At 42.0% G+C, this 12,817-nt stretch overlaps 1 protein-coding gene across 1 annotated transcript in view; it reads left to right on the forward strand.

Annotated features, from left to right (window-relative positions):
• The window catches only part of LOC121917160, a 24,330-nt gene extending 18,810 nt beyond the window's left edge, over nucleotides 1–5,520 (forward strand). The window contains exons 4-5 of the mRNA XM_042442897.1: nucleotides 2,481–2,659; nucleotides 3,233–5,520. Of these exons, the coding sequence (XP_042298831.1) occupies nucleotides 2,481–2,659; nucleotides 3,233–4,075 (1,022 nt within the window). The 3' untranslated portion in view covers nucleotides 4,076–5,520. The remainder of the gene's footprint in view (nucleotides 1–2,480; nucleotides 2,660–3,232) is intronic.
• Nucleotides 5,521–12,817: the final 7,297 nt, after the last annotated feature.

Consider the following 12,817-nt stretch of genomic DNA (forward strand, 5'->3'; position numbering starts at 1 on the left):
GATAGATAGATAGATAGATAGATAGATAGATAGATAGATAGATAGATAGATAGATAGGTCTTGGAATTAAAAGGTGTGTGTGTGTGTGTGTGTGTGTCTCAAAATTAAAAATCCCTCTTGGAAGTGGGAATGAAATGTGTGGATGCAGCCTGGGTTCGTAGCTCAGCTCAGATGTTGGAATACAGTGTCTCAAAGCATGAGCAGAGTGTCTCTGAGCATGAACAGAGTGGCTGCCGCTCATTGCTCGAGCAGCTGCACTTTGCTTTATCGAGCTGAATTTATCTGATGTAAACACCTTCAGAGGAAGGACTCAGTTTGCATCTGCACTGAAAAAATAATCCAGTTTGATGCCACTTTAACTGCCCTTGGCTCCATGTTGTGAAATGCTGGGATTTGTAGTTTGTTGTGGCACCTGACAGATGACTCAACTACAGTTCCCAAAATTCCATTGCACGAAGCCATAACAGAAGTTAAAGTGGTGCCATCAAGGTGTCGAGGGTAAACGCTCGACCCTCTTTTTGTGTCTGGGGGGGGGGGCTCTTAGCCTCTCAAAATGGTGGCACTTAGTCTTGACCCCCCCTTCCCAAAATCCTGGCTACGTCCTTGCTCCTCTGAAAGGATTTCTTTCCTTTACAAAGACATTAATCACATTTTGCAAGAGGCAGTAAAAATTCCTATCTGGATGCAATTGGTTTATAACCTAGCCCTTAGCTATTATCTCTCATTTGGCTTTGCAGACTTTGGGTGTGTGAGGTAAGACAGATTTCCTGGTGCCAGAAGAACTCTAAGACATCAGTCCTGCCCTTCCCAATTTGTGTTTTTGTTGATTGTGCAGTCTACTTGGCTGAGTTGTCCCTGAACACACTGTGGGCAGCCCCAGCCCCACTCCCACGGCCTCCTCCTTTCTTTCCCAAATATCCACCATTTCCATATCACATCCTGCTCTCTCCTTGCCCTTTTGTTCTGTTTTCATACTACTCTTTAACCAAGGAGAGGGAAAAGGGACTGTGGCAGAGTGGTATCACATTCTTTACAGCCCTCTACATCCCTGTGCAACCTTTTCTAAATGTCATGGATTCCTCTGCTCTGCACTTTCCATTTTCTGCTCAAAATGCACTCTACAGGGTAAGTCTCTAAATCCTTTATGTTGCCATTCCCAGACTTTCTTGCTCACACAGGAATAATATTCAGACACCCCACCTTGGTCCAACCAAATTCCTTTGACTGGTATAGAATTCAGCCTGCATTAAGTAACTCAGTTGACAAGACAGAATGATGGTTGCTCCATTCCATGTTAAAGAATCCTTTACTTTGGCCCAATTCCCAGTTATGGAACAAAGGGTGCTCCAGATGCTATTTGATTACAACTCCCCCACATTCCTCTCCATTGGCTGTGCTGTCTAGTGGTGAAAGGTATTGCAGTATAACAGCAGCCCCACCCTGTTCTAGTTATTCAGGATGGCAGGCTCAATGACCTGTGGAATTAATGCTATGAAAGGCATTTAGCCTTTCTTAGTTAACAAAGCTGGTAGATTCAGAGTGCTTGTGGGTTTTTACATTTACATTACTTTTCAATCTCATCTTTTTTATATCATCAAGCACTTAGGATCTTAGGAAGGGATACAAGTGGGCATTCAGCAGTGGGGTGCGCTAGTGTATTTTCCTTCCTGCTAAGTGATGTGAACTGGGTGTGGCACTTGCTTTCTTTTCTTATCTACAGTCCTCCCTCCATTCTTGTGGTCTTCAGACTCACGTCCCTTGTTTATGTGTGAGGGATGAACGGAGGGGGAATGAATGAGGAGGTGGATGCCCTCACACCCCCAGGGCTATATTCAAGCCAATGTGGCTTGAATATAAGCAAAACTCAATTTTTGCAAGGGAGTCTGGAATGGATCCCGTGTGAAAAAGGATGGGCAACTGCAATGCTGTTTTTCACAGGGAAGCTGGGAATGGATGCAGGTACTGCCCAAGTTTGGACCTTCATCAGAGCTTGGAAAAATACTTACGGGAATCAAAATATCCAATATCTGTGCAATTAATTCTGTGGTTTTTTTTGTAAACAGGAAAAAAAACCCTTCACTTTCCCAAGCTTGGGTTTTCCTAAAAGAAACTTGGAATGATATACCAGAAGGATGAATGGTACCAGACCATTCTAACATACTTAAGACAGTTTGTATTTGGTTATACTCGACAAAAGAGAGAAATGAATAGAATTTGGCATCTTACAGTTGATCTCCAAGTGATAACAGTGGAATCTCATCAACAGAAATGCCACTTCCAAGAATAAGAGGTCATAAACATACACAGAACATCATATAGAGATCTTGGATAGTTATTTTTTGGATGACAAGTCCCAGCAGGATTTCAGGAGCTGTTGTCCAAAAAGAAAAAGTAGCTTTTTCTGATCTGATACCAATATTGAAAGTAGATATTTCATGAATACCCTTTCTGGGTGGGACTGTTCTTTTCTGTTCTTCCAGGTTCCTGCCCAAACTTGCAGATGAGCAGGAATGAAGCACTGGATCAACCAATCAGCAGGGAAGCCCCCTCCAGGGCCCAGTCACCTATGAAGACTCACCAAGTACTGTGTTTATCATTGTCCTCAGATGGTGTTAGGCAAGACAACAATCTGGTTTCTCCAGAGAATCTTGATGCTCAGGTGAGCAATGTTCTAGACATGCCTATCATCTTTTTTTTAACCAAAAGGACATCCCAAATGAGTGGGTGGGGGTGGTAAAGACTTATAAAATGTGTAATAGAGAGCAGGCCATATTAGCTGATATACCACAGGATCAGTTTGTGGATCCAGTAGCAAAGAGGTGGGAATGATATGGAGCACAGCCACCACTCCCATACTGCCCCTTTCTCTTGAAAGAAAACTGGTGAAAAGAGAGGAGGGGAGGAAATATTTGCCAAACCAGAAGTGGACATTTGCTCAGTTACAGTTTTATGAGGCATGATGGTCAAGGATGGGCCATTTTTGTAGCCCCTAGACCCCTATAATACTTGCCCCCTTCTATTAGCAGAGAGGGAGGAGGGAGTGGGAGAGCATTTTGCAAACCAGAAGTTGATTTTTGCTCACTTACACTTTTATTGGTGAAGGACGTTGGTATGGCCTTGGTGGTTCATTGGGTTAAATATTGGTTCCTGGATATGTGGGTCACTTCTGCTGTAGTACATAATGTTCTAAAGCACCAAAAACATAATTCGTTTGTGTATTCTCTTTTCTTAGATGAAGCAGACTCACAGTGGTGGAATAGCTAGCAGCACAGGTTCCTTGGAACAAGCATCCTTATTCTGTGTCTCTGTATCGAGTTCCTCATCCAGATCCACTCTACCCAAGCAAAGGGAACCCCTGTCCAAGTCTAAGCCTTTTGTCAGATCCTCTTTCCTTACACCATTGCTGTGGAACCACAGCTCTGAACTTGATAACAGTCTCATCTCTATTTCTGGTTCTAAGAAGGGTTATCGTGGGAGTCTAAAATCAGGGGTAAACTATGATGTTGAGGCAGGAGTGGTGCCTGGCTTTAATTTTTTGGAGCCACTCATCAGCAGGGTAACAGACTGCATATATGTGGGGAACCTCCGTGCAGGTTACAGTGGTCAGGCATTGTGCAAGAACAACATTGACAGCATCATTGACATGAGCAGCTTGCCCAGGGACTGCAGACTGAATTTCATTCCTTGTACCTGTTGTCGAGGTCTGCAGCATAGCTGGTCCCGCCTCAAGGTGCACATCCAGGGGCCCTTGGACAAGGAATGTCATTCTCTGCAACAGCCATGCTTCCGGGACATCAACACCTGCATAGATGCCTCTCTGGAGAAAAGGAAGCGGATTCTGATTCATTGTCGGGATGGCTATTCTCTGTCTCCTACCTGTGTCATCCAGTACCTGATGGTGAAACATCACATGAGATTGCTGGCTGCTTATGAATTTGTCAGGGCAAGATACCCGGTAAACATCCAGGAATGCCACCGTGACCTGCTGGTGGATTTGGAGAGGTCGCTGTGGCCAGGAGAAATAGACATGGAGGGTTTCAAACAGGCCATGGCAAGAAAGATGGCATGGACGTAAGGCCAGACTAGAAGTTGGGGATGGGGGTTTCATGCACACAGAGCTGCCTCAATTATGTACAAAGAATGGTGAGCATATGGGGCAGGAGGTCAGACATTTTATTTGTACTTCCTTTCCTGATATGTGTTTTTGTGCCTTGGAATACAAAAATATGAAGAACACTCTTAAATTTTATCATCCTTGTCAAAATACTTGGCTGGGGAAAAAAATGATCTTGGCAAGATTTTTTACATTTTGGTACTTTTTCTGAAAAATTCATTTGCAGAAAAAGTGGATGTTTTGTGCAATCTTTCTTTCTTTCTTTCTTTCTTTCACAAAAAGGTCTCTTTTGCACAAAATACATTGTTTTCTCTGCAGGACTGTAATTTTTGTACCAAAACCAGCCCCCCCCCCAAAAAAAACACAAGAGTTTTTTTTTTGGGTGGGGGGTGGGGGGTGTGAAACAATGGTTTTGATAATCAGGTTACAAAATGTAAACAGTTGTTGAAAAATACAGAAAAACACTTGTGATCTCACCCACTGGGGAGCAAGATTTTGAGATGATTCATTCATGTGTGAATGCACAAATGCTAGGAATGAAGATCTATATCTCAAGCCATAAAGCAGGAAGAAGGCTTCTGCATTTTTTATCCATTTCCCCAAATCCCCCCCCCCCCCAGCCAATATGGGCATGCTGCACGTGGAAATTCTGCAAACTAGTCAAAAAAATGTAGTTCCCCTTTTTCTGACTCTTTCGTGCTTTTAATTTTGAATCCCCACTTCCACTTTCTGTGAGAAGGTCCATGTTCACACACATAGAACCACTGCCCTCACAACTGGTATAGACAATGGAGAATGTATATCAAATAGCAGGACATTGGAACTGATTTGAGCACTGAGTCATAACCTGAAACTCTTCCACAAAGCTATCACCATTATTGTTGCTGTAATGAGGTCTTTAATACAAAGGGACTGCATTATCCTATGTCATAGCACTGGTTCATTCTCACCTGGCATAATCATTTGCAGATTGTCTCCCTGAGATTTTTCAGTGTCAGATGCCAAGGATTGATCTGATGCATGCAAAGTTTGCGCTTTATCCCTGAGCCACATAGAGTCCTCTGTGCTTAGAGGCTGTGCTTTTTGAAAGACTACAATTCCCAGAATCTCCATGGCTGTGTTGTGTGGAGGATTCTGGGAGTTGTAATCTTTGAAAAGTAACATTCATAAGTTCCCTTGATAATGTTTACTGTTTTTTATTTTTTAAAGAAATTGCACTTTTCCTACTAAGGGAAGAGAGACTCTTCCAACTCTATGACTTCAGGCTAATGATGTTTCACTTCCCAACTACTGAAAATCTTAGGGCTTCAGGTTACTTCCGAGAAGCAATCACCTTGCTTTTCAATCACAAGAACTTTGTCTTGTTACTATGATGAATGCTTGGTCCCTGTTGTCCCTGTTGGTGCTCTTGGACATCTCAGCGGCTTTCGATACCATAGACCATGGTATCCTTCTGGAACGCCCAGCAGAGGTGGGAATTGGGGGGCACTGCGCTCCAGTGGTTCCGCTCCTACCTCTCTGGGAGGTTCCAGATGGTGCAGCTGGGAGACGTGTGCTCCGATAAGAGGGCCCTTACATCTGGGGTCCCTCAAGGAGCCATTCTGTCTCCCATGCTTTTCAACATTTACATGAAACTGCTGGGAGAGATCATCCGGAGACATGGGGCGCGGGGTTATCAGTACGCTGATGACACCCAAATAGTTTTCTCTATGTCTCCGACTGTTGCAGTGACTGAGGATGGCATCTCTCCTCTCGTGGCCTGTCTGGAGTCGGTAATGGGCTGGATGAGGAAAAACCGACTCAGTCTGAATCCAGAGAAAACGGAGGTACTCGTGATAGGCTCCCCCGGCCCAGGAATGACGGTGGTTCCACCTGTCCTGAACGGGATCACGCTTCCCGTGAAGGACTCAGTACGCAGTCTGGGGGTGCTCCTTGATTCGTCCCTCCACCTTACAGCTCAGGTGGACGCGACGGTCAGGAGCACCTGTTATCAGCTTCGGCTGATTCGCCAGCTGCGTCCCTTCCTGGACCGGGAGCACCTTGAAACAGTAGTACACGCTCTGGTAACCTCTCGTTTGGATTTCTGCAACGCGCTCTACATGGGGCAGCCCTTGTACCATACCCGGAAGCTACAATTAGTGCAAAATATGGTGGCCAGGCTGGTTACTGGCATACCCAGAGCCAGCCATATAACACCAGTGCTTAAGGATCTGCGCTGGCTGCCCATCCGCTTCCGGACGCAATACAAGGTGCTGGTTATAACCTATAAAGCCCTAAATGGCTTGGGCCCAGGATACCTTGAGGACCGCCTCTCCCCATACAATCCGCCCCGCACTCTCAGGACATCTGGGCAGCAGTTATTGAGGGTCCCAGGGGCCAGGCTAGCCTTCACATCTAGGAGAGCCTTTACCATCTCGGCCCCGACCCTCTGGAATTCTCTGCCCAGTGAGCTCCGCTCGGCCACCTCCCTGGCCCAGTTTAAAAAGGGGCTTAAAACCTTCCTGTTCAGGTCTGCATTCCCTGACACTTGCCCCAATTAGCTCCCCCCCCCCCCACCAAGCCAACAGTGGCAAGTTGGTTTTGATTGTTATTGATGTTGCTGCATTTTAATCTTAATGTATGTATATTGATGAATGTTTTTATAATGTTTTATGATGTTGTACACCGCCCTGATTGCATAGAAGGGCGGTATAGAAATAAAATTTTTAATTATTATTATTATTATTATTATTATTATTATTATTATTATTGGGTTTCTCAGAAATCAGTGCATTCCATACCAAAGCTTTGAGTTTTTTCTGTGCTATGAATTTGCATGGCCTTGATTGGCCCTCACTTAGATGTTGGATATACTGATAAGCACTTTTAAAGTCCATGAGAGGAATGGCTTTTCTTTAGTTGCTGAGCCTGTTTCCAGAACTCTGTAAACATGGTAGCTCAGCCATTACAAGAGGCATGGTTGGTCTCTTATTTGTCAAGATAATCTTGAAACTGTAGTGTTAGACAAGAATGTGGAGCCTGTCTCAGGATAACATTTTTGCTCTAATGAGGTATGAACTTATGAAATCCCAAAATCTGTGTAAAAGACTTTGTAAATCAGGGAGTGGCTTGTAGTCAGTAGTAGAATTCAAATATGGTGCTTAATAATTTTAGATTTTACTTGGAATAAAGCAGGTATTTATTGATTATTCACAACCAACGAGCAGCAAGCTTACACCAAAATAGTCAAGGAAAGAGGGAAACAACAAATGATATATACAATTATTGGAATGACTGAAACAGGGACATGTCTCATTCACAAAATGTATACATCTATATTAACAGTATCAAGTCTCAATAGCCACAAACAAACAGCAGTATATACATGAAAAACACTGTGTTGTATCCTTGTGAATGTCAATAGTGATCCAAGTCCATGGAATAAATATATACAGTGTTGGCAGTGAAATTATTCTACTGCTACAACAACAGAATCCAGTCAAAAGTCTGGGGAAAAGATCATTGATAGTACTTGCAGCAAAGTAGCATGAAGGTGTAACATGTGGTTTTCACTGGTAGCAAAGTCCTTCATTAGTTATACGACCGCTACCTCCGGAGTACTCTGTGGCCGTTTCGACTCACAAGAAGTCTTCATCAGCATTATTGAATTTTTCTATGCCGGATTAATATTGCAAATTATGTATTCCATGCTTCTAAATGTGCAAGGTTAACAACAATTAGTACAGTGATTTACATCAATAACAAAATACACAATGTTATAGAATTTCAAGACAAAATTCCAAGACCAAAATATAATAGCTTACCCATGCCATCAAGCAGTCTAGCTTAACCGATAAGAAGAAGTCCTTCATTAGTTATACATTGCTGGTAAGAATTTACAAGGATTGTATGTTAAAATATACTCTACCTATACAATAGGCTACAGGTGGTTGTATGGTACATTCAATCTCTTAAAGGTATATCTTCTAGATTTATAATGTCCTATATATCCCACAATGTAAGCCTGAAACACAGCTGAATGTACTGTATCCTAATATTATTTATACAAACACAATAACATTTGTGATAAATGTAAGATTACTAACTTATTATTATGACTCATTATAGGTACATTACAAACAAATTATAACTTCATGTCATCAAATTGACCTCCATCCCATGTTAATAACTGTCTCTATTAATTGCATCTTTACTATATATGCAGTACTGTCTAATAGTTAAATCTCAACAGCTTCATAAAAAAGAGCTCAAATCTAAACGCTCATTTAGACCCTTGGGTTTATTTGATGCTAACTTATGAATCCAAAATGATTCTCTTTGTAAGAGTTTAGTTTGTCTGTTACCACTATAAAAAGGACCAAATTTAACTTGTTCAGTTACAAAGAATTTTAAGGAGTCTGGAGAGTGATGTAATTGTAAACAATGTGTGACCAATGGGGTATCCAAACTTTTATTACGAATGGTACTTTTATGTTCGGAAATTCTAGTTCTTACTGGTCTCATAGTTCGTCCTACATATATTTTCTGACAAGGGCATAAAATCACATAAATAACATTTAGAGAGTTGCAATTAGTAAATGATTTTAATTCATAGCATTCCTTTGATATCAGATGGGTAAATGATTTTATATTTAAAGATAGTTTGCAACAGCTACAATGGCCACATTTGTAGTGTCCTCTAACATGAAATGTCTCTTGAGCATGTACATGAAAATCTGTGTGAACTAAAGAGTCCTTGAGATTTCTAGTTTTCCGAAAGGCTATAATGGGTGCCTGTGAACAGCCTGGAATATTCTGTACCATATGCCAATGTTTACATATGATATGTTTGATATGATGAGCAGTGTGATTGAAGGTGAAGGAGCCTATAATCCTATTATCAGTTGTTCTATTAGAGGAAAGAAATAATGTGGAGCGATCCTTAAGGGAAGCTCTGTTCCTAGCATCTTGCACTATATAAGGAGGAAAAGCTCTATCCTGTAAATCTAACTGATATTGGTCAGCTGCCATCTCATAATGAATGTTGATGGAAGAATTCTTTTTTAATCTTAGGTATTTATTTATTATTCCCATACTGACAGCACTTTTTCTTGTTTCTTACTGAATACGATATTTAATAAATTCAGATTCTACTGGAATAAAGTAGGTATGTATTGATTATTCGCCCGCTGGCTGTACTTTTTCTTGTTTCTTTTTTATTTCTTGAAACATTTCTGTTAAAAACACTGCATCTGCAGGTGAATGCAGATGGCTAGTTGTGTACTTAGGCCTAAATGCTATTGTAAGTCCTCACTAGAGTAGACCCGCTGAATCTGGGATTCACCTACATGTTGATTTTGTTGCTGTTGTGTGCCTTCAAGTTGTTCCTGCCTTATGACAATCCTATCATGGGATTTTCTTGGCAACATTTGTTCAGGGAAGATTTGCCATTACCTTCCCCTGAGGCTCAGAGCATGTGAGTTGCTCATGGCCACCCAGTGGGTTTTATGGCTGAGCAAAGAATCAAACCCTGGTCTCCAGATTGTAGTCCAACACTCAAACCACTATGCTATGCTGGCCCCTACATGTTGACTTACCACTGAACAATTGATTGAATAGGTCTATTCTAGGCTGGATTACCCAAGAGGATGTCAATCTTAACTTGTATCAAGGAAAGGGAAAGCCTGTGTTGACTGGGAATGGGAAGAGTAATGAGCTGACTCTTGGATTTTACTTACTGTCCTACTTACTAACCTATTTGCTTTCTCTAGTGCAATCATCCCTCTGTATCCATGGATTTTTATCCATGGATTCAAACATCCATAGCTTGAAAATATAATATATATATATATATTCCCCAAATAAACCTTGATTTTGCCATTTTATATAAGGAACACCATTTAATGGGACTTGAGTACCCACAGATTCTGGTATCCATGAGTGAGGAGGGGTCCTGGAATCAAACTCCAGTAGATACCAAGGACCTACTGTATATGCAAAAGGTTGCAGCCCTAGTCCCACTGAAGTCAAAGGGGTTTAGGTTAGTTGTGCTGCTAAGTCCATTCCCATTCAGTTGGCTGCTTTCAAGAAGGCTTCTTAATCCATTTGCTGAATTGCCCTTTGACTGCTGCATTGACTGCACTTCTACCAGCAGGTGGCAAAATGAAACTGTCTTTCCCAACATGACAAGTGAGATAAACGCTGGACTCATAGAAGTCTCTAAAGCAAGGTACCCTGTTCCACTGCAAACCACCACGCAGCCAGTGCAAAGACTCTTTCCTCAGTAGCTGAACTGCATCACATCCGCTGCTGAGTCATGTTCCTCTTTGTACTGTGGTCTGCAGTGGCTTCCCTGTCACCACCCTGTAACACTTCCCAAGGTGCTATGGTAGGAGGTCTGCTGTCACACTGCCTATTTGCAGTTAACAGAGAGGCCATGGTTGACTTTAACACTTCCTTTTCTAGTCAGACTACAACAAGCACTGTTTATATGGAGATCAAGGAAAAAGTGGGCTTTCGACAATCTGATTTCAAAGGCCTGGATCCTATTGATAACTCTCAGGGTGCATCTGCTCTGTAGAAATGATGCAGTTTGACACAACTTTTACTGCCATGGTTCCATCCTATAACATGTGGTGTTTGTAGTTTTGTGATGTACCGTCACTCTTTGGCAGAAAAGCCTAAAGACCTTGTAAAACTATATATCCTAGGATTCCATAGTATGAAGCTACAGCATTTAAAGTGGTATCAAACTGCATTATTTCTACAGTTTAGATGCACCCTCAGAGTACATTCACTAAATATCAATGTTGAATGGTGTGGCAACACCTAGATAAATCCCATAAATTTCATGGATTTACCCCAGTGAGGAGTAGCAAAAAGATCTAGGCCAAAGTCTGAAAATGAATTTAAGGCCACCCCCCCCCCAGACTCTCAACAAGGAAGCATATCCCTGTTCTACTTTTAAACATCCATCCATCCATCCATTCATAAGGTCAGGCCTTAGGCAATGTTGCAACAAGTTTCTAGTCAGCTGTAAGTCCCCCAGAAGGTGGGACTTGATTGTAATAGACCATGACAGCCAGACCAAGACAAGGGTGCCTGGTTTGGGGGGCAAATTGTCAAGACTGACCTGAAAGTTTCTACAGCAATATGATGCAGTGCTGCCTCAAGACATTTGGATGCCTGAAGCAAAAGACAAAACAACATCTCAGCCCCCATTCCACAGACAGAAGCAACCTGGATTGAGAAATTAACTTCAGTTCAACACTAAAAAAAGGGGCAGTGTCCTTCACCATCACTGAGAGTATTAAACTGACTAAAGGGGAGCAGGCACACCATGTGGTGTATCCCCACAATGTTCATAGAGTCACAGAATTGGAAGAGACCCCCAGGGCCATCCAGCCTACCCCCCTGTATTTCAGTAGTTTTAGTTGAGGGGTTTTTGGCTGCTGTTCCCAGCATCTGCCACCTAAGGTAGCTGCCTCACTCGCCTCATAATGCAACCTGTCCTGCTACCTGATGAGAAAACAAGGCACTGCTTGAGTGGATGGAGTGATTATGGTGCCTAAGACAACATCATCATTTGTAGGTACCTGTTAAATGGTTCAGCATGCTAGTCAGCAAAGCACCTGGAAGAAGTGGAAAGAAAATGAAAACTGCCCAAATTAGAGTCCTTCCATGAATTCTTAGGCTATTTTCATGCTACTTTCCTCTGCCTCTGACCTCACAATCTGGGCCTATGCTACAGCAGGGCATGTATAAAGAAACTGCAACAGGTTGCCCATTCTCCAATCTGAAAGGTTCTGTAAAAACTCTTATCAAAGCTTCAAAAAATTGTTTCATAAAACAAGGTCTGGAAAGCATACTGTATGAGGAGCAGCCTAGGTAGCTTCAGTATGTTTATTAAGATAAGTAGTGACATGATAATCATGTTTAAATATTTGAAGGGATGCTATATTGGGGATGGAGCAAGCTTGTTTTCTGTTGCTCCAGAGACTAGGACACAGGGCAATGGATTGAACCTACAGGGAAAGAAACTTTACCTAAACTTTAGGAATAACTTCCTATTGGTAAGAGCCATTTGACTGTGGAATATGCTATCTCAGAGTGTGATGGAGTCTCCTCTGGAGGTTTTTAAACAGAGGCTGGATGATTGTCTGTTGGGAGTGCTTGGATTGTGTTTTTCTGCATGGCAAGGGGTTGGACTGGATGGCCTTTGTGGTCTCTTTCAACTCTTTGATTCTATGAACTGACCTAGGATTGCAAAAGATACATTTTTAGGGGTTTAAAAATTAGTATTATTTTTAGTTTTCAATAATTTGCAGGAGGGATTGAAACATAAGTAAGAATCATGTGGATCACTGATTAAATTGTATGTTTCCATTTGTCTCCATTGGGTGTCCATTTGGATACACAACTGTTATTTTAAAGATGTCTTTGTGCTACAGCCTATTTAAACTGTTATCCAAATCCTCAGTGGCAAGGAAGGCCCTTAATTAAATAGTCCTTGCTTATTCTTTGGATTCATTCCTTTTTTTACCTGGAGGCACCCTCAACAGACAATGGAATTTATCACATGGGAGAGAAGCACCCAAATCCCATGGATAAACAGGGATTAAATGTGGGAATAGCCCACAAAAGCGGGATTGTTTTCAGACAACATCACACGAGGTTGCCATTATCCCAGACTTAATCCATTAATTAACGTGTGTGGTTTGACTG

This window comes from Sceloporus undulatus, chromosome 1 (genome assembly GCF_019175285.1).
Source record: "Sceloporus undulatus isolate JIND9_A2432 ecotype Alabama chromosome 1, SceUnd_v1.1, whole genome shotgun sequence".
Classification (NCBI taxonomy): Eukaryota; Metazoa; Chordata; class Lepidosauria; order Squamata; family Phrynosomatidae; genus Sceloporus; species Sceloporus undulatus.